We start from the raw sequence: 25,579 nt of genomic DNA on the forward strand, positions 1-25,579 counted from the left end.
CAATACTGTGCAGTGTACTAATATACAATACTATATAGTGCAAGGCAGAAATGGAGAAATGGGACGAGGTGCAATTTAGGTACAATTCACAGTAGGACGAAAGTATTTCGAAAGTATTTCTCTGGTCTGCATCCCCTTAACAATTGTGTGTATTGAGCCGTACTGCATTGTACCCATTCTGCAATCTGTTAATGAAATGTTCAATCCATCAATCAATCAAAACCTCATGTGATTGGGGGGGACTTTGAGTGTAGGCCAAGTTCACATCATGCGCGCATGCGCGGAAGTATCCACCACCACCACCACCAACAACAACAACAGACATGGCGGCGCTGCGAGCAGCCCTGCGCCTGAACTTCATCCACAGATCATCCACCTCGTTCCACTGCAGTGTGCGCTCGGTGTCTGAACATGTGTCTTCTAAACCCGAATCCGAATCATCTTCCCAAGTAGCAGCCGATCATTTAATCTACACACCGGAGCATTTTGCGCTGAAGGAATCACTCAGAAAGGTATGTTAGCATCATAATAAACGCATCATAACGTTGTTACCTGGTGGGGAACCAAAGCTTCCTGTGACCAGTATATAGTTGAACATGTTGACTCAGATTTTAATAATGTCCAGTGTTACTACTGTACATACTGTAAAGCAGCGGTGTCGTTTGACTTTATGTAACCACAAGCAGCTGACCTAAAACACACAAGTAGGTGAGAGGTCAGTATGCTAGCTAACTAGCCTGGTCAGGAATGAATGAATGGAAACTTTATTAACAGATTGCTGAATGGGCACAGTACAGTATGGATCAATACACACAATTGTTAATAAGGGGATGCAGATCAGAGAAAGACTTTCGTCTTGTTTACATCAGGATCAGGGTATGTCATACATGTATAGATGTAGCAGTACTGTCTATCTGTATGTCGTGTATGTGTATTTATTATTATTATGTCATATAAGACGAAAGTCTTTCTCTGGTCTGCATCCCCTTAACAATTGTGTGTGTATTGAGCTGTACTGTACCCATTCTGCAATCTGTTAATACAGTTTTCAATCAATCAATCAAGGGTCCCCCATTTTCAATTCATAGTGACATTTATGACATACAGTACACAACATACATGACACCATGACATTTATGGCATAGGGACATACATGACATACAGGTATATAGTAGTACTGTTACATTTGTGACATAATACGATATGCAAATATACAGTACTGTTACCCTGAGATCCTGACAGAGAATATATACATATGATGGGGAGGATACTGTACATTAGGAGGGGGTGGGTGGGTGGGAGGGAGGGAAATATACATCTACTTGTTTTGTTGTTTCGGACTATAGTTCCACCAAGTCCAAAACCACCAACGTGATACAACATTAGGACACACTGGCTAATGCTGCTGCTGCTGCTGCTGCTGCTGCAGAGAGAAAGTGATGTTATTGTCACGTGACTTCTTCTGCCACTAGTCTTGGTCTGTGTCTCCTCTCCACGGCCTCAGCTGACCTGTAGCCTGTGGTGCGAATACAGTACAATAATATGTAATGTTCTGTATTTTCTAATTTCAGATATTTAAAACATATATTATATGCAAAAAATACAGCAAGAAAATACAAAATAATTGAAAATACTATACGATGAATACCCCAGTACAAGGCTATATTATGATCAGTAGCTCAGTACTGGACTATATGATCAGTATCTCCATAGCAGTACTAGACTATATGATCAATATCTCCATAGCAGTACTAGACTATATGATCAATATCTCAGTACTAGACTATATGATCAGTATCTCAGTACTAGACTATATGATCAGTATCTCAGTATTAGACTATATGTTCAGTATCTCAGACAGTACTAGACTATATGATCAATATATCAGTACTAGACTATATGATCAATATATCAGTACTAGACTATATGATCAATATATCAGTACTAGACTATACGATCAGTATCTCAGTACGATCAGTATCTCAGTACTAGATTAGTCAAGTCAAGTCAAGAGTTTTAATTGTCACGGCATACAAGTATACAATGAAATGCGGGTGGTCTTGCCCGCGACGATGTGCAATACAGTGGTACAACATATAATAGAATCCAATAAAAAAACAGTGGTACAACATATAATAGAATCCAATAAAAAAAAAAACATTGTGCAATAAACAGGTAACAGGTAACATGGTGTGACATCTCGGTATCTGTACATAGTATTTACAGAGCATATGGGACATGCTAGGTAGCTTTAGTAGTGCAACTATATGATCAATATCTCAGTACTAGACTATATGATCAGTATCTCAGTACTAGACTATACGATCAGTATCTCAGTACTAGACTATATGATCAATATCTCAGTACTAGACTATACGATCAGTACCTTGGCAAGCTTGCGCCCCAAAGTTGTGACGAACACCGGCGCCAGTGGAAGGGAGCCAGGCTAGAGGAAGGAAGTTTGACACCGGCTTGTTAATACTGTATATTACTAGACAGACCTTGGGCTCAAAATAAATACCAAGAGTATAATTGAAGGAGGGCGAGCCAAGATGTTGCAGTAAATGGAAAAAGGAAGCTACCTTTTGTGACTAAAACCCTCAGAGGAAGTGAGGAGGTTGAAAATAAACCCCTGCTGGGATTTTAATGGGAAGGATGGACATGTGAGAAGGCAATGCAGGACAATGTGAAGGCAGTGCAGGAAAGGGAACATCGAAGGCCTGCGGGTTATTAAAAGAACAGTCCACATCGGAGGACAGTGTGTGCGCTTGAAGTTGGAATATAAAGAGTGCTGTGGGGAATTGCCTCCGTGACTGTCCCAAGGTCAGCCGCTCACAATGTCCGTGCAGTAGCCAGTCGAGAGACAAACTCATATTGAACTGCAACTTCTGTATGAAAAGTGCTAAACAAATAACGTTTATTATATTATTGATTGATCATTGGGGCGGCTGGTATACCGGTAGAAATCCAAGGTAGCGATTTGAGTTTGAGCTCCGTTTCCTAGACTCAATTTATACCTATCTACTGCTTTTTACTGTCTGCCCTACACTGTAATCATAGGGCCTAACAAAAATAATAGTTGGTTTCAGGTTGCCGACCGACCCTGCCGATTTAGGTGCGACCCAATATATTTTATGAGTTTTAAAAAAAAATTATATAAAAAAAAAAATCAGATTTTTTTTTTTTTTTTTTTTTAAGAATAAAGTTTCATAGAAATCTTAGTCAAACATTTAGTATTATGGATATTAAACATGCTGGCAGAGTACATGCATCCATGTTGTTGTGAACATTTTAATTAAATAAAGAAATTCCCTATCCATAGTCGCCATGGGAAAGAATAAAATAAAAAAATAAAATAAAATAAATTCCCTACCTACCCATGGCCAAACTGACAACCAACCTGAAACCAACTATTAATTTTGTTAGGCCCAGCAATCATAATAATCATAATTATTATTAATTAATCATACCTCATACCATAGTCTACCCATATACCTGTATGATATATCTATTCTTACTGTATATCTATCCACATTTGTCTCTGTATATACCTGCATATAATCTCTTTTACATATATGTAGATACTATATATCTTACCTAATACCTACACTTTACTAGTTACACTGCTGGCCAGTATGACTTATACCATCGTGTCTTTATACCTGTATCACTACATATTTATAGTGATGCACGATATATCGGCCGCCGATATAATATCGGCCGATATGGCCGTTTTTTTACACATCGGTATCGGTCCGATATCAAGATAGGGCCGATATCCGATATTAAATTTTTTTTTTTTTTTTTTTTTTTTTTTTTTAACATGTTTTGGCCTTAAATAGTTTCACAATATCAGTCATTTCTGAAAATAAGTTACAAAAGTAAAAAAATTATGCGTTTTGGAAAATAGCTCTTTATTTGATTATCATAAAAAAGTGTTTTCTATACAGAGATATCGACATCGGTAAATATCGGTATCGGCCAGAACAGCAATATTAATATCGGTTATCGGTATCGGCCACAATTTTCACATCGGTGCATCACTACATATTTATACTAGAAACTCCCTACATACATCTGATTAGCACTATACTTATACTCAGTAGTACTAATTTATATATTTTATACCCAGTTTAATCACCTGTACATTGTATATTACTGTTGCACTTTACTGTTAAATTTGCACTCTGGTTGGATGTCAAACTTCTTTTTGTTGTACTGTACTTGTGCTGTACGATGACTATACATTTTTAATCTAATCTAAACTGATCTAATCTAACTAGTATGTGGCTTTGCTTTCATTTGACATTATTTTATTACACATGATGGCATATATTATTACTCACTGAATCAGATTTGGGTGAAAACGGGGGAATGTGCTATAATGTGCACAGCTGTAAAACCCTGTGCTTTCTTTAAACGTTGAGTCCATCATGTTGAACGGTGAATTTAAAACACAGCCAACAGCCCAACACTGTGTAGCCTAAACACGAATTAAAATCACAATATTCTCAAGTCCAGAGCGATTCCATTTAGATTGCATTGTCTGTTCATTGCCGGATATTGTATTCAGATCCGTTGCATTGCCTACTAGCTGTTAGCTTTGGCTAGTCGTGATCACATGTTTCTAGTTTCCACCCCGTGTCATTATCTGTGACTACTGTACTGTACTGTACACAACTCTATTCTCGTCTCACAGGCAGCCTCATATCCTGGTGTCAATATGAGTATTCTCATGGACAGGGATTACCAATATGAGTATTATCATGGACAGGGATCCTAAGGTGTCTGTGTACTAGGGCTGCACGATTAATCGTTTTTTAATCGAAATCGCGATTTGGAATGATGCAATTATCAAATCGCCAAGCCTGCAATAAAAAAAAAAAAAAACGTTTTTATTTTTTATTTTTATTTTTTTATATTTAACCAGGAAGTCCCATTGAGATACAAGAGCTCCTTTGCAAGGTAGACCTGGCCAAGATGACAGCAATAACATTTGCAATACATCACAGCAATAAAATGTGCGATACATCACACAAGAACATAATAAATGTGCATGTATACAATATATAATAATAATAATAATAATAATAAAATAATAATAATAATAATAATAATAATAATAATAATAATAATAATAATAATAATAATAATAATAATAATAATAACTAGACAATTCCGCGCGGGGGAAATTGTGAAAGTGTGGGTGACGCCTGTGCACCGCCGGCCAACGGGGGAGAGGGTCTCTCGCGAGTCTCTATGACAAACGGTTCAAAGGATACAAAAAGGGGGCGCGGCCTAAGGATCGGGGGAGTGGTCAACATAGACCAATCAAAGAGGATATCCCTACTGAGTGCAATGACACAACCCGCAACACTATTACACTATTACACAATATTACACTATTACACACTATTACACACTATTACACACTATTACACTATTACACACTATTACACTATTACACACTATTACACTATTACACTATTACACACTATAACACTATTACACTATTACACTATTACACACTATTGCACTATTACACTATTACACTATTACACACTATTACACTATTACACACTATTACACTATTACACACTATTACACTATTACACACTATTACACTATTACACTATTACACACTATTACACTATTACACTATTACACACTATTACACTATTACACACTATTACACTATTACACACTATTACACTATTACACACTATTACACTATTACACTATTACACACTATTACACTATTACACACTATTACACTATTACACTATTACACACTATTACACTATTACACTATTACACACTATTACACTATTACACTATTACACACTATTACACTATTACACTATTACACACTATTACACTATTAGACACTATTACACTATTACACACTATTACACTATTACACTATTACACACTATTACACACTATTACACTATTACACACTATTACACTATTACACACTATTACACTATTACACACTATTACACACTATTACACACTATTTCACTATTACACACTATTACACACTATTACACTATTACACTATTACACACTATTACACACTATTACACTATTACACACTATTACACTATTACACACTATTACACTATTACACACTATTACACTATTATACACTATTACACTATTACACACTATTACACTATTACACACTATTACACTATTACACACTATTACACACTATTACACTATTACACACTATTACACACTATTACACTATTACACTATTACACACTATTACACTATTACACTATTACACACTATTACACTATTACACTATTACACACTATTACACACTATTACACTATTACACTATTACACACTATTACACTATTACACTATTACACACTATTACACTATTACACTATTACACACTATTACACTATTACACTATTACACACTATTACACACTATTACACTATTACACACTATTACACTATTACACACTATTACACTATTACACTATTACACACTATTACACTATTACACACTATTACACTATTACACACTATTACACTATTACACACTATTACACACTATTACACACTATTTCACTATTACACACTATTACACACTATTACACTATTACACTATTACACACTATTACACTATTACACTATTACACACTATAACACTATTACACACTATTACACTATTACACACTATTGCACTATTACACTATTACACACTATTACACTATTACACACTATTACACTATTACACTATTACACACTATTACACTATTACACTATTACACTATTACACACTATTACACTATTACACACTATTACACACTATTACACTATTACACTATTACACACTATTACACTATTACACTATTACACACTATTACACTATTACACTATTACACACTATTACACTATTACACACTATTACACTATTACACACTATTACACACTATTACACTATTACACTATTACACTATTACACACTATTACACTATTACACACTATTACACACTATTACACTATTACACACTATTACACACTATTACACACTATTACACACTATTACACTATTACACTATTACACTATTACACACTATTACACTATTACACACTATTACACTATTACACTATTACACACTATTACACTATTACACTATTACACTATTACACACTATTACACTATTACACTATTACACACTATTACACTATTACACACTATTACACTATTACACTATTACACTATTACACTATTACACACTATTACACTATTACACACTATTACACACTATTACACTATTACACACTATTACACTATTACACACTATTACACTATTACACTATTACACACTATTACACTATTACACCGAGTACAATGGCACAATCCGCAAGTCTCTACGACAAACGGTTCAAGAGATACACTGTGTGGCCTAAGGGGGCGTGGTCTAAGGATCGGGGGAGTGGTCAACATCGACCAATGAAAGGTGGTCAACAGGGGGAGTGGTCAACATCGACCAATGAAAGGTGGTCAACATCGACCAATGGCACAATCCGCAAGTCTCTACGACAAACGGTTCAAGAGATACACTGAGGGGGTGTGGCCTAAGGGGGCGTGGTCTAAGGATCGGGGGAGTGGTCAACATCGACCAATGAAAGGGGGTCAACATGGACCAATGAAAAATGAAAGAGGATATCCCTACTGAGTACAATGACACAACCCACAAGACAGAGGGCGCTGTCAGCAATTCAGTACTGCAACACAGTGATGGCCAATGATGGGTTAAGTGGATGATGTCATTGGCAGCTCAGCCACGAGCCACACAGCTGAACCAATCATGAGTGAGCCATGAGCCACACAGGTGAAGCAATCACTATGACTTGCATATTTTCTATTCAATGCATTTCTATGGAGGCAGATGCATGACTGCATTGTCACATTGATTAAAAGAAAACTATAAGAGATGAAGCGTTGTGACGCGCACATGAGCACTACAACGAGTAGGCGAAGGGTTGTGCGCGATATTGTGACATTCGTGCGATATTGTGGCACTCCTTCGGCGATCGGAACAGAAGGCTAAAAAATAGTGTGAAAAATGTGATTTCTAGAGTGCGATTGCATGGCGGTCAATGGGGAGGAGAACCTTCAAACAAATGGTCGTCAGTTGAGATAGAAATGTCCAATTCCATTTATTTTTCTTTTGTGAGCGGGATGACAGCCGTGTCATCGTTTTGATGTGTTTGTTTTATTTCTACGTCCAAAATTGAGATCACACTCGCAATTCACCCAAGGTAGGGGGAAAAAGATTATTTCAGCTGCTACACTCTAAAATGCAATGCATTCCCAATGGGACCGAAATTTTACCGTTTAAAGTCGATTCGTAGCCAGACGGTGCGGTGAAACTTTACGAGTTCGAATAGCACATCGAGTTGGAGCAAGCCGGTCGTTTTGATACCTTTCACGTGTATGGGGCGCGAACGCTCTGGCACGAGTGTGTTGGCAAAATCGGTGGAATAAAGAATAATAAAAAGAGTATGGATATGTATAGTGTGGGTGGCAACCTGGCTTCGCCAGGTCACCCACAGGTCACCCACACTAATAATAATGATGACTTGGATTTATATAGCGCTCTTCATGAAACCCAGAGCGCTTCACAGAGTCCATTATTCGTTCATACACAGTCATACCGGTGGTGGTAAGCTACAATTGCAGCCAGAGCTGCCCTGAGGCATCACATGTAAACACAAAGCAGAATAGTCTACATGATGTGTATAATACAGGGTAATACAGTAATTTTGCAGTTGGGACCCGACTAAAGCAGCAACATTCTTCTTGTAAAAAAAAAAAAATGTTATAATCGCATCGCAAATCGCAATCGCAATATCTGTCAGAATAATCGCAATTAGATTATTTCCCAAAATCGTGCAGCCCTACTGTGTACTAGTGACGCTCGCAGTGTTTGATTATGAAATAAATTGCACTTTACCGTTACATTTGCACTCTGGTTGGAGGCCAAACTTCTTTTCGTTGTACTGTACTCGTGCTGTACGATGACTGATACATTTTAATCTAATCTAATCTAACTAGATGTATGTCTGTGTCTCAAAAATGCAGAAAATCAGGTTGCTTTGCTTTTATTTTACATCATTATTTACACATGGCTCACGGAATCAGACTTTATTGGGGAAATCAGACTTTATTGGGGAAATCTTCCCAACGCTTATGTTATGCCCCTTTTCCACTGCATGGTACCTACTCGACTCTACTCTACTCTACTCTGCATTTTCGGTTTTCCATTACCAAAGTACCAGGTACTTTTTGGGTACTTTTTTAGTCCCTGCTCTGTCGAGGTTCTTAGTAGAGTTGTTCCGATACCGATACCAGTATCGGAAATGCCGCCGATACTGCCTAAAATGCTGGTATCGGTATCGGCGAGTACCCTCTAATGTTGCGCTCCGATACCATGACGTAATTTATCAACAACACGTTGGGCTCTGTAGATACTTTATATACTCATACTTCGCTGGGTGAGCATTATAAAACAAACGTGTGCTTAATCGACCGTGAATTAAAGTGTCAATTGCCATTAACAGCAGAGCAGATACTTTCTTAAAATGCCATTGTCCCGACAGCGCTGTTGACGGGGAGCTCTGATGAGTTCGTTTGGTGGCTGGTGTTATTAGCATTGAACAGCTAACCGAAAGCTAGCTTTGACGTTACCTTGGCTAAAGTTGGGGCTATTCACATAATCCAGCAATAATGGCTGCAGATCTGCAAGCAAAGTACAGCAAATTGGCAAAGGAGTATTCCAAGTTAAATCACAATGTCACCGGCAGTAACGTTACAGTCTTTCCATATAGCGGTAGCTCATGCTAGCTAACATAGCTCACGGTAACGTTGTCATTGCACAATTGCACGTCGCGTACACAATTAATGACATGTTGCGGACAGCCATATCGGCGACAATGTTTAGCTTTTAGTGCCAAATGATAAGAGTCTGAGGCGGAGTCTCAAAAGAGAATGTTGAATATTTATTGTGCAAAAATCACAACAACAGAGCCTCTGGTACTAAACGGAGCCTTCTTGTGGAAGCAAGTGCAGCAACGAATAATGTCCGTGTGGAACTAATGTGCCAACAACCTTTCCGTGGGTGAACTCATTGAGATAGTTTTCAATTACTGATACTAATACTAATCTATACAATCACCTGTTGTTGAATAAATACCATTACTTTATAGTTATTACTAAAAAACAGTATATATAAAACAGTAGCTGTATTAAAAAAAAAAAAGTTTTATAATTTATATAATATTTTTTTATTTTTTTAATGTATGCACTGGTATCGGATAAGTATCGGTATCGGCCGATACCCAAAGCTTAGGTATCGGAATCGGATCGGAAAGGAAAAAATGGTATCGGAACATCTCTAGTTCTTAGCGCGTGCCAAGCGAGTAGAACTGGTACCAGAAAAGTCACGTGAAAAACTGCAAAACTGCAGACCACTGATTGGTCAGAAGAGAGATGCGTCACTCGTTGGAGAGTCTGAACGAAAACAGAAAGCCGCCATCTTGAATGGCTCGCGTAGGATGTCATATGTATGTTTGCAGCACGAAACAAGTGCAATAAACAAAAAAGGATACAGTCACTGTGTATTCTGCCTCATTTATTGATGAAACAAAACCGACATCAACACAATTTGCCACAGAGCAGAGAGTTTAGTCTGACAAAAAGATCGCTGATTAGTTACACTTGTTGTTGGGGTTAGGGACGTGAGTGGTAACGTCAGTTAGCCTAATGCTAACGTTAGCAGATAGACACGAGAGCCTAGGTAGAATAGACACAATGCGAGGTAACGTTAGCAGAATAGACACAACGAGAGTCTGGTTAATGTTGTTATTGATTGATTGATTGAAAACTGTGTTTTACTCTGGCTTGCCAAGCTCATAGCCCCTTTTGTGACTGTGATGCACCGAGTGAATCCACAGTCACTTGCTCCTCAATAGGAAACCAATCTAGATTTACCATGAAGGACTGGTTCTGGCCGAACCGTTCGTTATACAAGTAACACAGAGACATTTCAAAGGTACTCACAGTTGCACGAGGGTTTCGGACAGAGATACGGGATGGTTTGAAAGCTCGGCGTTGCTAATAAACATTTAAAATATTTTTTATAAACTGCTCAACACTGCATTATTTCCGGCGTTGGCTGCCTGGTTGGGATCACAGCGCATGCGCATCATGCACCCAACGCCGGAAATAATGCCGTGTTGAGCAGTTTATAAAAAATATTTAAAATGTTTATTAGCAACGCCGAGCTTTCAAACCATCCCGTATCTCTGTCCGAAACCCTCGTGCAACTGTGAGTACCTTTGAGATGTCTCTGTGATACTTGTATAACGAACGGTTCGGCCAGAATCCGTCCTTCAGGGTAAATCTAGGTTGGTTTCCTATTGAGGAGTGAATGAATGAATGAATGAAAACTTTATTTAACAGATTGCAGAATGGGTACAATACAGTACGGCTCAATACATACAATTGTTAAGGGGATGCAGACCTGAGAAAGACGTTTGTCTTGTTTCCATCAGGGTCCCCCATTTTCAATTCATATAGACATATATGACATACATGACATACAGATAGTCAGTACTGCTACATCTATACATTTATGACATACCAGATTTGCAAATACAGTACTGTTTGTGATACAGAAGGAGTCAAGAAAAGGGAGTATATACATTTGACGTAGAAACTGTACATTGGAGGAGGTTGGGTGGGGGGGGTTGGGTACATTGGGATATTGACAACCATACTGGGTAATTTACATTGGAGGTGGTTGGGGGGGGGGGCGGGGGGCACACTGTATAAACAAGTAACACTGTACATTGAGGGGGGGGGGGGAGGAGACACTGTACAAACAAACACAATTGTACATTGAACTATTGACAAAACCATACTAGGTAAATGACTGTACATTGGAGGGGGTTGGGTTAGGATATTTACAGGGGCCAGTGTTGAATTGCAGTCTCCCGTAGGTGTCCCTTGAGAGAGGTTTTGAAAGTGGGTAGTGATCCACATTCCTTTACAGCTTTGGGTAGGGCGTTCCACATTGATGTGGCATAATTGCGAAACGTGTTTAGTCCCTTATTTGAGCCGAATCTGGGTTTAACATGATTTGTGGAGCTCCCTCTGGTGTTGTGATCGTGGTATTCACTGACCTTTGGGAAGTATTTTGACATGTACATGGGTACCTTGGTCGTGTAGTGTATCTTGTAGACCAGGCCCATTGCAAGTTGTTGTACTCTGTCGTCTACTCTAAGCCATCCTAGGTTGTCAAAGTGGGCAGGGGTGAGGTGGGTTCTAGGAGTAAGGTCAAGCAGTAGTCTGACCAGTTTGTTTTGAGATGTTTGTAATTTTGTTTTTAGCGCCTTTGAGGTGCTTTGGTACCATGAGGTGCAAGCATAGTCGTAGTACCCCTGAATGAGTGCTCCTGCCAGAGTCTTCAGGGTGTTCTTGTTTACCAGAGAGGAGATCCGGTACAAGAATCGAGTTCGTTGGTTGACTTTTTTATTACATTGGATGCCATTTTGTCACAGGAGAGATTAGCCTCTAGGATGGAACCCAGGTAGGTAATTTCATCTTTCCTTGTGACAATATTGTCACCCACTGTAACTGAGAAGCCGTCGGTCTTGCTGAGTTTGTTATTTGAACCGAAGAGAATGGACTCTGTTTTGCCCATGTGTAATGATAGTTTGTTATCAGCGAGCCATATGCAGATTCTGCCTAGTTCCGAGCTGAGGGTTTTTTCAACCTGTAACTTGTTCTTGTCAGAGACCAGCAGGGCTGAGTCGTCCGCAAACAGGAACAAGTTGCAGTCACAAGCTGACGACATGTCATTTGCATAAATTAGGAACAGTAGCGGTCCTAGTATGCTTCCTTGTGGAACACCACAGCTCACTGTGAGGGGGGGGGGATAGGGTACCGTTTACCTCCACCATCTGTTCCCTCCCCTCAAGGTAGGATTGCATCCAGCTCACTGATAGACTGGGGTGGGGGGTGACTGTGGATTCACTCGGTGCATCACAGTCACGAAAGGGGCTACCAAGCTCACGGACATAGCTATGCTGGAGCTCTCATGCTTGTCACCAGCGGCCCCGCCTCCCCACACGGAGACAAACGGAGTACTTAGTACCTGCAGTGGAAAAGGAACGAAGTACCAGGTACCTAAAGCGAGTAGAGTAGAGTCGAGTAGGTACCATGCAGTGGAAAAGGGGCATTATGTTAGCCTGGTACCAGCCCGATGTCCCATACCAGCATGGATGGTATCGTTGCATCCCCATCACATTTGATAATGTCAAGAAAGACTCCCCTATCACTGCTTCTGCACTGGAGTAGTTCTATTGGTTAACGGCATAAATATTGACTTTTCTTCCCAGTCTCATCCTATCATGTTATGAACTAATAACAATCACTCTTTTAGCCTTCATTATGTATTTTACAACCATATCACGGCTTCCGGACTGGAGTAGATCTATTGGTTAACGGCATAAATATTGACTTTTCTTCCCAGTCTCATCCTATCACGTTATGAACATATAATAATAATAATAATAATAATAATAATAATAATAATAATAATAATAATAATAATAATAATAATAATAATAATAATAATAATAACAACCCTCTTTTAGCCTTCATTATGTATTTCACAACCATATCACGGCTTCCGGACTGGAGTAGATCTATTGGTTAACGGCATAATAAATATTGACTTTTCTTTCCCGGCGTGTTGTTATGCACATAATTTGTGGTAACATAATGAATCCTCTCTTATAACTAGTGATGCACCGATGTGAAAATTGTGGCCGATACCGATAACCGATATTAATATTGCTGTTCTGGCCGATACCGATATTTACCGATGTCGATATCTCTGTATGGAAAACACTTTTTTATGATAATCAAATAAAGAGCTATTTTCCAAAACGCATATTTTTTTTTACTTTTGTAACTTATTTTCAGAAATGACTGATATTTTGAAACTATTTAAGGCCAAAACATGTAAAAAGAAGAAAAAAAAGATAAAAAATAATTTTTTTTTTTTTTTTTTTTTTTTTTATATATCGGCCCTATCTTGATATCGGACCGATACCGATGTGTAAAAAAACGGCCATATCGGCCGATATTATATCGGCGGCCGATATATCGTGCATCACTACTTATAACCCTTTCACTGCCACACGACAGAAGGTTAGCCCTTTACTGTCACACAACCGACGGCGATGCTCCATCGTTAGCATCATTAGCTCCGCAAATGCGGAGCTAATGATGCTAATGATGGAGCATCGCCGTCGGTTGTGTGATAGTAAAGAGGGCTAACCTTCTGTTGTATTGTCACAGTGAAAGGGTTAACCGGCTGTCGTGTGGCACTGAAAGGGTTATTAATCTTTTTTTTTTTTAAACTTTGGCCATCCCGCCGGCTCTTTTTTGCGTTTATCGCATTTTTCTCTGGTCAAGAATGACCGACAGACAGAAACAGGTTGAATGGGGGTACAGATGGGGGGGAAGACACTCTGAGAAAGGCACGGCTGCAGTCCGGGAATCGAACTCGCTAAACCCCAGATCCGTGACGAGCACGGTTGTCCCCGGCGCCGAAATAGCGCTCGAGGTACGCAGTGAGCTACTGGAGCTCCCCAGGGTTATTAATCTTCATTGTGTGTAGCCTATTATTTCACGATGTTGCTTCCAGTGGCGGGAGGCCAATCCCCAGTGCCTGGCCCAGGGAGCACCGCAGACTGTGTGAACTGAACTGAACGCATGCCGGGGGGGTGACCACCCCCCCCCCCCCCCACCCCCCCATTACACCGTTAGGCATTTTTGAAGACCTGGATAACACCGTGTTCTTGACCCTGTGTCTCTCACTTGGAACGCTGGTGTGAACTGATCGTTCTGGAATGCAGCTCCGACATCCCACAATAACCTTTGTGGAGCGATGATGATGATGATGGAGCGTCCCTGGTGACCCCTCCGCTTCCCTTTCCACCAGATACTCCTTTCCCTTCCTCAGGATTTGAACTCTTGTCTCCTTTTTGTGTTTTATTGCGAGCTATTACAATTATTATTTATTTATTTATTTTCTCACTGCCTAGAGACTCATGATTCATATCTATCTATTGAATTGAGGGAGTCTTTTGTCCTGGAAGGTAGACGAATACAAAACCGGTCCAGTCCAAAAATATGTTCTGTCTCTCATATATATACAGAAGTCTTCAAGCCTGCCCTGCACATGGCTGTTGGCTGGTAGAAGGGTTGGCCGGGTTTGTCCTCTTTGGAAAGAGATGATGAGCTGTTTTGTAATCCTGGACAACTTGTGAATCGTCCTTCTTTAAGTTCCCCTGCTTTTATTCTTGTTTCAATGGAAAGATACACGCAGACACCATTTTCCAGCGCTAAGATGCTTTTGGAAAACTGGACCCAGCCCAGTGTTTGCTGCCCAGACACTCTGAAATACAGATTAAGACTAAGCTAAAAAAAGAAACACGTTTTTTTTTAAGCAAATCCCTTCCTTCCTACGTCCTTTCACATCTTCTGACATTGGCACGGGCCTATGTTTGACTGTGGAACCGGCATTTTGTCCTGTAACCGCTTAATTTGCCATGGTTTTAATGATTGCCTTTTATTTTCTGTAGGCTACCTGCCATCGGGAAGCCACTGCACTCTGCAGCGCTCAGAAACACTTTTATGCACTGATCTATCCGGGTTCTATTCACACTCTTGGCCATTAAAAGTGCCGGTGCATTAACCCTTTCACTGCCACACGGCAGCCGGTTAAAAGCCTTTCACTGTGACAAATACAGAAGGTTAGCCCTTTACTATCACACAACCGACGGCGATGCTCCATCAGCGGAGCTAATGATGCTAATGATGGAGCATCGCCGTCGGTTGTCTGACAGTAAAGGGTTAACCTTCTGTTGTGTGTGGCAGTGAAAGGGTTAAGATGTCTTCGTTAATGACGTGATGGAACTGGAGGAATGTTGCCGACATCAAGCCGCTCTCTCAACACTTATTATCTTATTGTTTTCTCTGAAGAATCCCGTCTGAAGGTCAATCCGTTTTGTACGAGAACATTTTATTTGGCAAAACTTGTTCATCGGGGCATAGACGTAACTTGGGTCATAATCAATACATTTTCAAAACTCGCTAGATGATATCGGGGCATATGTCGTACAACGTCTTGTTTTTGCATGACCTCAACCGTGCAAATATTAACAATGCCTAACGCGCCACCATTATTTTGTATTAATACAAATGAAATGGTAAAACATTGGGACATATACATTATGGATTCGTATTGGTGTGAAATATATTATTATTTTATTAGCCGCAACCAGCAGTCTGTCGGTTGATCGGTCGCTCGGTCAGTCGGTCCACAAACTTTTCTCCACTTTCTAGCGGCCAACAGTTTCGACCCGGGGAGGCTGAGATTTGCCACACGGTGTGTTCCTGCCAATTGGCCAAAAGGGGGGGGCGGCCTATCACAAACGGGTCACTCACAGCCATTGCGAATTCACGCTTGTTTACAAACTTTATATACATGGGATTTGATGCATTTCACGGGATTGTTCAAAGAATATAGACTGAGGAAAAACACAGCGGTCTAACTAAGGACCGAATCCCTTGCATTCCTCCAGTGCGTTGTGGTCCAGCCCACGTAGCTGCTCCACAAAAAGTTCCCATATCGCCAGCAGCGCGGTCGGTCCTCCTCTAACGGCCTTTCCAGCTGTGGACCAATTCCAGGCACCCGGCGGATGATGAGTCACGGGCACCGACCGAGGAAAGGTTCACCTACTCTCCTCCGAAGGGGGCAGGATGATGACCCACTCGAGACCCGACCCCGAAAGCCCTCTCTCCGTCCACGTCCTGTGAGTACGCGCTCGCCGATGACGACGACGCCGGTGATGGGAGTGAGGTTGACGTCCGCACGTCGATGAGGAACCGTACGCGTTCAACGGGGGGGGGGGGGGGGGGGGGGGGGGGCTCCTGGCACCCCGCGCGAGGTCGAGGCTCTCTCTGTACAAATAATCGGCACCCCGTTCAAACTCACAGAATGCTGGGTGGATTCCTTAACGGCCGCACGTCCATAAACACACGCGGCCTGGGAAAAGAGAGAGCGCTGACGAAGGCCAGATGGCCGAGACGTGTTTGTTTACAGTCTGCTGCTGCTGTGCATTAAAGGAACGCATTTTTAATATAATATATTTAAGAAGTCTTTCATCCCACATGCCATTGCTCTGATGAATTCTTCATTTTAACCATGGTACTGGTTAGGCACCTGAAGCGGTCTGTGTTGTTTTGTCTATGTTTTTGGCCAATGTCTCTTGTGTCTGTGTGGTGTTTGTACTGTGTTGTCTTGTTGTCTCTTGTGTCTCTGTGGTGTTTGTACTGTGTTGTCTTGTTGTCTCTTGTGTCTGTGTGGTGTTTGTACTGTGTTGTCTTGTTGTCTCTTGTGTCTGTGTGGTGTTTGTACTGTGTTGTCTTGTTGTCTCTTGTGTCTGTGTGGTGTTTGTACTGTGTTGTCTTGTTGTCTCTTGTGCCTGTGTGGTGTTTGTACTGTGTTGTCTTGTTGTCTCTTGTGTCTGTGTGGTGTTTGTACTGTGTTGTCTTGTTGTCTCTTGTGTCTGTGTGGTGTTTGTACTGTGTTGTCTTGTTGTCTCTTGTGTCTGTGTGGTGTTTGTACTGTGTTGTCTTGTTGTCTCTTGTGTCTGTGTGGTGTTTGTACTGTGTTGTCTTGTTGTCTCTTGTGTCTGTGTGGTGTTTGTACTGTGTTGTCTTGTTGTCTCTTGTGTCTGTGTGGTGTTTGTACTGTGTTGTCTTGTTGTCTCTTGTGTCTGTGTGGTGTTTGTACTGTGTTGTCTTGTTGTCTCTTGTGTCTGTGTGGTGTTTGTACTGCTTGTACTTGCTATTGCATGCACTCATCTGTGTTTCACCACACACATGAGTGCATGCTTACCAACTGTCCGTCTGCAACACTACTATCACCAACATCTAAGAAGGGAGATCCCCCCTTGAATGGCCCTTCTAAGGTTTCTCTCCTCCACACTGCCTGTGGAGCTTTTTTCCCTATTGTTAGGTTTTAGTGAGTTTTTCCTTACCTTCGCGTGGGGTATGTCTGGGAGTGCTTGCATTCTTTCATTTATTTGCATTCATCTAAAAAATGTTTGGACCCTATGGTGTTCTTGTTCTGTTCTTGACTTATTGTTATGTTGTCTTCTTGACTTGTTTAAAGAAGACCTGTACGGCCCATGGGGACATTAACGTGTGTTGTAGGGCCCTATAAATAAATTTGATTTGATTTGATTTGATTTGTTGTCTTGTTGTCTCTTGTGCCTGTGTGGTGTTTGTACTGTGTTGTCTTGTTGTCTCTCATGTCTGTATGTTGTTTGTACTGTGTTGTCTCTTGTGTCTGTGTGGTGTTTGTACTGTGTTGTCTCTTGTGTCTGTGTGGTGTTTGTACTGTGTTGTCTTGTTGTCTTGTTGTCTGTATGGTGTTTGTACTGTGTTGTCTTGTTGTCTCTTGTGTCTGTGTGGTGTTTGTACTGTGTTGTCTTGTTGTCTCTCATGTCTGTGTGGTGTTTGTACTGTGTTGTCTTGTTGTCTCTTGTGTCTGTGTGGTGTTTGTACTGTGTTGTCTTGTTGTCTCTCATGTCTGTATGTTGTTTGTACTGTGTTGTCTTGTTGTCTCTTGTGCCTGTGTGGTGTTTGTACTGTGTTGTCTTGTTGTCTCTTGTGCCTGTGTGGTGTTTGTACTGTGTTGTCTTGTTGTCTCTTGTGTCTGTGTGGTGTTTGTACTGTGTTGTCTTGTTGTCTCTTGTGCCTGTGTGGTGTTTGTACTGTGTTGTCTTGTTGTCTCTTGTGTCTGTGTGGTGTTTGTACTGTGTTGTCTTGTTGTCTCTTGTGACTGTGTGGTGTTTGTACTGTGTTGTCTTGTTGTCTCTTGTGTCTGTGTGGTGTTTGTACTGTGTTGTCTTGTTGTCTCTTGTGTCTGTGTGGTGTTTGTACTGTGTTGTCTTGTTGTCTCTCTTGTGTCTGTGTGGTGTTTGTACTGTGTTGTCTTGTTGTCTCTTGTGTCTGTGTGGTGTTTGTACTGTGTTGTCTTGTTGTCTCTTGTTCCAAGTAAAAATATGTCTGTCTGTCTATTTGAACTTATTTTGTGAATGCAAATTGTAATATTTTGTTTTGTTGTTGAGTCTATATATGAATCTCAGTAAGTAAGCAGCACAGGGCCGCCCCCCTCGTGTTTCATCAGTCCATTGATCATTCAGTTTGGTCTTAATCGCCTAAAGACGCCGTTAGCTGATTAGTCAATTTTGATGCTTTTTTACATGCCGAGTGATTTCTTCCATGAAAAATTACGAGCATCTCTCTGGTGAGCGCTAGAGTCAAAGAGGTCCTTCTGCATCATTCTGCGTGGTATAAAAAAAAGTCTTCAATTATTAAATTCATAATTCTCCAATTTAGGCCTTAAAAAGGTATTCAAAAGTCAGGTATTACATTTTTGGAGCGGCAGCCTGGCTGTCGGGAGATGAAATAATATTAAATATATCAAATGTTTTTGTATTCCAGTCGTGCGGGGCTACCGGGAGCTCGGTGCGTCTGCCACGCGAGTCAGAGATTTTATTTGCCATGTACTGTATGGACGAATCCACATTGGTTGTGAAATTGGTATTACATTTAGCTCTAAATGGTATATAGGCCATTGCATGTGGAAAATTGAAATTGTACAGATTTGAAATAAACAATTTGGAACAATCCTATCAGCCCATCAGTCGACTGGAGAATTCCAGCAAAACCTGAGCGTCCGGTTTGTTTCGCAAAGAGATCTCAGGGAAACCGTCCCATTTTCCTAATATGAAATGACAGAGGGTTGTAATCTCAGCCGCAGACCGCTGTCTCTTTCTTAGGAGGCTGCGATCGGTCATACAGTCCCCATGGAGACAGAAAAGCGTGTTAACATCTCGGTCAGCCGCCATACATCGATCTGGTAAACCTGCATTAACGGAACCCACTGTTGTTATCAAGAAGAGTATCACCACCATGTGATGCTGCGTTTTTCTTTCTTTCTTTAAAATCCCGAGTTCTAGTAATGTATATGTAAACCTCCGCCTTGCGCTCCGCTGCCGACAGATTGCATGGACTTGGAGAGATATGGCAACTGAGCAGCAGCAGGAAGCCATTGTGTCTGGAAATAGGCTCGCCATTCTTTTTTTTACTCACCTCCATTCACTGCTACTTCCAGTTGGCCAACAGTGACAGCATGTTCCAGTATCGGGGCGGGAAGTGGAATAGCCAGGCTATTTGTATCCTCATGAATACATCATTCACACGCACGCACGCACGCGCACACACACACACACACGCACACACGCACACACGCACACACACACACACACAGACCAACCATTTATGTATGCCTCTGTCAATCACAACAGGGACATAAACAATAAAACATTCAAATAGGGTACTAATTTGCTTACCCTTAACTTAGGGTACTAACTTTACTCATGGATACCCTTAACTTGGGGTACTGACGTACTCATGTTTACCCTTAACTTGGGGTACTGACGTACTCATGTTTACCCTTAACTTGGGGTACTGACGTACTCATGTTTACCCTTAACTTGGGGTACTGACGTACTCATGTTTACCCTTAACTTGGGGTACTGACGTACTCATGTTTACCCTTAACTTGGGGTACTGACGTACTCATGTTTACCCTTAACTTGGGGTACTGACGTACTCATGTTTACCCTTAACTTGGGGTACTGACGTACTCACACCCATGTGATCTTTCTCTCGTGTTGTTGCGTCTGTGCCACAGATCATTGACCAGGAGATCAACCCCCACGTGGACCAGTGGGAGGCCGAGGGCACGTTTCCTGCCCACAAGGTGTTCAAGATCCTGGGGAACGCCGGCTTCCTGGGGGTCAACAAACCAGTCGGTAGGGTTTCTTTTACTCGCTAATGATCACTCTCATACCTCCTCTCATTGGCTGCCCTTTCACCCAATACTCACTCTCGTACCTCCTCTCATTGGCTGCCCTTTCACCCAATAATCACTCTCATACCTCCTCTCATTGGCTGCCCTTTTACCCAATAATCACTCTCATACCTCCTCTCATTGGCTGCCCTTTCACCCAATAATCACTCTCATACCTCCTCTCATTGGCTGCCCTTTTACCCAATAATCACTCTCATACCTCCTCTCATTGGCTGCCCTTTCACCCAATAATCACTCTCATACCTCCTCTCATTGGCTGCCCTTTTACCCAATACTCACTCTCATACCTCCTCTCATTGGCTGCCCTTTCACCCAATACTCACTCTCGTACCTCCTCTCATTGGCTGCCCTTTTACCCAATAATCACTCTCGTACCTCCTCTCATTGGCTGCCCTTTCACCCAATACTCACTCTCGTACCTCCTCTCATTGGCTGCCCTTTTACCCAATAATCACTCTCATACCTCCTCTCATTGGCTGCCCTTTCACCCAATAATCACTCTCATACCTCCTCTCATTGGCTGCCCTTTCACCCAATAATCACTCTCATACCTCCTCTCATTGGCTGCCCTTTCACCCAATAATCACTCTCATACCTCCTCTCATTGGCTGCCCTTTCACCCAATAATCACTCTCATACCTCCTCTCATTGGCTGCCCTTTTACCCAATAATCACACTCCTACCTCCTCTCATTGGCTGCCCTTTTACCCAATGGAATAGTGAAATGAGAACTATTCCATGTATATTTCTGGACCCCCCCCCCCCCCGGAACAACCTCAAGGAACCCCCGGACCCCGTATTGAGAACCGCTGCACTGCCGCAAGGCCGCGAGTGCGATGCCGCTCGAGGACCAGCTCCTCCCGGGGGCAGTGATGACTGTTTCATTAATCATGCGTCGCTTTTGTTTTTTGCATAAGCACCTGAACCGGAGAGATAGGAGGGAGCGGCCCTTTGAACACGAGGAATGGAAGTGTCTTGATCTCTGCGGAGGCTTGTTGGTGGTGAAGCGGTGCTGCTGTGTAGATAATGAGGCAGCAGGCGCATCACGCTAATGGCCCCTGGCGCTGAGAAACCCTGCGCTTTTCCCTCCTAACAAAGCGTTTGTACAGCGGGGAGATTCATTGAAACGGAAAAGTGAACTGCCTCAAAGTTAAGGGGGAACATTCTAATCTGACAGTTCAGTCAATATTTTGGGAACATGAGCTGTCTCTCCCCCGACGCCCAGAAACCAGACTCTCAAACGCCACTAACCGCCACACCAGGGTTTCCGTTAGAAGAAATTGTTGCCGGCCTCAGTGTCCGGTAGATTTCAATCTACCGGTCAAATGAGAGAAATTCCGGTCAGAGTTTATTGAGCTTAAAAACAATTGATAGGCAAAAGAATGACAACAAAACAAAAGAATGACATCATCAAGGCATGTAGATTTATAATATCTTTACTTAAAACTAGGCTACTTTTGCGTATAAAGCCATTATATTCCAAATAAAATAAGTCCCGACACTCCATGCTGCTGCCGACTTTAAATCAAATAGGTGTCTGTGGGCAGTCGGCCCGACATTAATAAACAACAGTCTGTTATAATCACATTTTTATGAGCTAACGAATTCCGTTATATTGGACATTTGTATTAATTATATCAAGCGAAGAACTGAGAAATTTGGCAGAGAGAGACGGCAACATTATCGTGGGTTTGCGTGACGACTCTCTCTCTCTCCACCTCCCAATGACTTATTTGCGAGAGTATGTCGATGCAGAGCAGCAGATTCAGCTGTTATTGGCTCTTTTCTGGGGACCGCACAGCAGCGCCCCCCACCCCAACATTGAATTGCAAATGGCTGAATTGGAGTACTGCACTGTGCTGCTGCTGCTCCGGCTCTGCAGCTTCACAAAAGTTCGCACACCCAGCACTAAGCTCTCGCTGACAACGTCGTTGTCATTATTAGAAGCAACGATGAAACAAATGTAATGATTGTTTCGTTCATCGCATAGGCTATTTAATTTTAGCCTATTTTAATACAATTCAAATAATCAAATTGTGCTTAGACTCAGGGAATTATTTTCACCGGACATTAAGACCGGAGAGATTAAATATGTCGGACTTCAACAGATTTTGCCGGTCAAATACCGGTAATTACCGGCTAACGGAAACGCTGCGCCACACGTAACTAGGGATGCACCGATCAGACTTTTTCATTCCCGATACCGATACCCGGGTTTGGGTATCGGCCAATACAGATACTGATCCGATACCCACTGTCCAATATTTTTTTTTACAAAAAAGTACTTTTTTTTTTTTAATTATCCAAGTTTTTCTTTTTATATATTAAAATATATTTTGTTTTTAAGAATTGTAAAGGATCACAAGTGTGTTTTTGATTTGTTGTAAACAAAGACAGAAAATAAACTTCATTCATTCAATTAATAAACTGTATGACTGTCACTGTGTGGAAGAGACTGGGATCATTCTGTTGTGCAACAAGGCAACACCAGGCTCGACTTAAAACATTACTTTCCTAACTTAGTGAAACTAAATGTAACAAATTAACACATAGATATAAATGTACTGAATGGTTATTTCTTATTTTATTTCTTATTAAAAATATTAAAAAAATATATATATATTTTTACCGATACTCAATCCAGCTATTTTACTGATATCGGCGGCCGATACCGATACCAATATCGGATCGGTGCATCCCTACGCGTAACCTCCGCTCTGGAGCCGCCAACCCTCTCAAACCTCCCAGGACCGAGCTCCGTACCGTGGGAGCATCGGGGTCTTCTGCTCGGCTGCTCCCCCAGTCTGTGGCTCGCTCCCCCCGACCGTCTGAGGACGCCACAGACTGGGGGATGTTTTTAAACCTGGCTTAAAAACACACCTTTTTAGTAGAGCTTTATTTATTTTTTATCTGTTGCATTAAACATGTTTAACCTGCAGCACTTTAAGATTGTCAAATGTAAAGTGCAATATAAATAAAATGTATTATTATTATTATTACTATGTCATCATCGAGTATAAAAATCTGAAGCTGCTCCACAATTGAATGGATTTGAACGTGTGGACCCGCAGAATGTTGGCCTTTTTTCGTTTTAATAGGAAGAACATTATCTAGTTTTAGCCCCGAGACATCCGGTCATGTAGAGGGTATTTACTCTTTTACTCATCCTCTATTTAAACGGGGAGGAACACACTGAGAGAACTTCCTATTTCAGGCGCGTCTTGTTTATAAAAAGAGATGCACTGAAGAATGAAGCGTATAAAACAGCGGGCTAGAGAGCTGGCCCCTCCTTAGCTGATTCATTATTGCTCAGTTTGGTGTTGCTAGGCGACCGAGACTTTGTTAGTCGATAAGTCGGTTGAAACATAGATATCTATAGAACACTAGATAGCTTAAGGCGGAGTCACCAGCGTCACTGAACCGCCGCCATCTTGCTCCAGTTAGCCTTGAGTGAGAGTGAGTGAGCTGCACAGACAAAAATACTCATAACTCGCTGAAATATTGACGGATTTACAAACGGGTTGGTTTGCTATAAACATCAAATATGTAGTTATGATACTGCATACTTATAAAAAAAAATTAAAGATGTTTTTTTTTACAAACCGCTTGAATCATAGCCACGTTAATAATGCTTGTAATAAACCAAACCGTTTGTAAATCCGTCAATATTTCAGCGAGTTATGAGTATTTTTGTCTGTGCAGCTCACTCACTCTCACTCAAGGCTAACTGGAGCAAGATGGCGGCGGTTCAGTGACGTCGCTCTCCATTGGCCGGCAGCGCGGGCAAGCTATCTAGTGTTCTATATATATCTATGGGTTGAAATATAAGGACGTGTCACTCGCACCGAGTTTAAAGCGATCCCCTCTGCATTATTATGGCACATGGCGAAATCAGTCGACCAAGTCACCGGAGGAGTGTGACATAGACATAGACATGAGAACATAGACATGATGGCGACATAGACATGGGAACTATAAAAGAAGGAAGGGTCGTCACGTCACCGTGTAGCGTGTAGCGTGTAGCGTGTGTGAACGCACGTTGGTTGCCAAATGTGGAAAACGTTCAGTTCGGCCGACATTGAGTTGAATGGGATCATCAGCCGTCTCCTTGTTTATGTTGTTTTTTTTAAAACAGATTATTACCTCGGATGTCAGAATCATCTGCAATGTGTTGCTTTGTTTAACTAGCTAACGTTTGATATATTGGTTGATGTATATTTCCTCAGATAGCTGGTATATTTAGTAATACAGGCTTCAATAGAACTGGCACCAGACTCTGGCACCAAACAGAGCAGAGAACAACGCTGTGTTCTGGCATAACGCTCTTCCTTCTTCTATAGCAGGGGTCAGCAACCTTTTTGACATGGAGTGCCTGTTTGAAATATAGTTGTAACTAGTGTGCCTCAACAATATTCCATGCATCGTAATATTTTTTTCTCATAATCAGGTCTTTTTAATGATAATTTTTACATTATTACATCATTATTGTTATTGTTATTATTAACAATATTATTATGATGG

At 41.2% G+C, this 25,579-nt stretch overlaps 1 protein-coding gene across 1 annotated transcript in view; it reads left to right on the forward strand.

The window, feature by feature from the left end:
- The first annotated feature begins 312 nt into the window (after positions 1–312).
- LOC311239629 (putative acyl-CoA dehydrogenase 6) overlaps positions 313–25,579 on the forward strand; it is an 83,972-nt gene continuing 58,705 nt past the window's right edge. The window contains exons 1-2 of the mRNA XM_084328007.1: positions 313–512; positions 20,879–20,999. Of these exons, the coding sequence (XP_084184133.1) occupies positions 324–512; positions 20,879–20,999 (310 nt within the window). The 5' untranslated portion in view covers positions 313–323. The remainder of the gene's footprint in view (positions 513–20,878; positions 21,000–25,579) is intronic.

The sequence above is a fragment of the Notolepis coatsorum genome (assembly GCF_963971535.1).
Source record: "Notolepis coatsorum genome assembly, chromosome: 13".
Taxonomy (NCBI): domain Eukaryota; kingdom Metazoa; phylum Chordata; class Actinopteri; order Aulopiformes; family Paralepididae; genus Notolepis; species Notolepis coatsorum.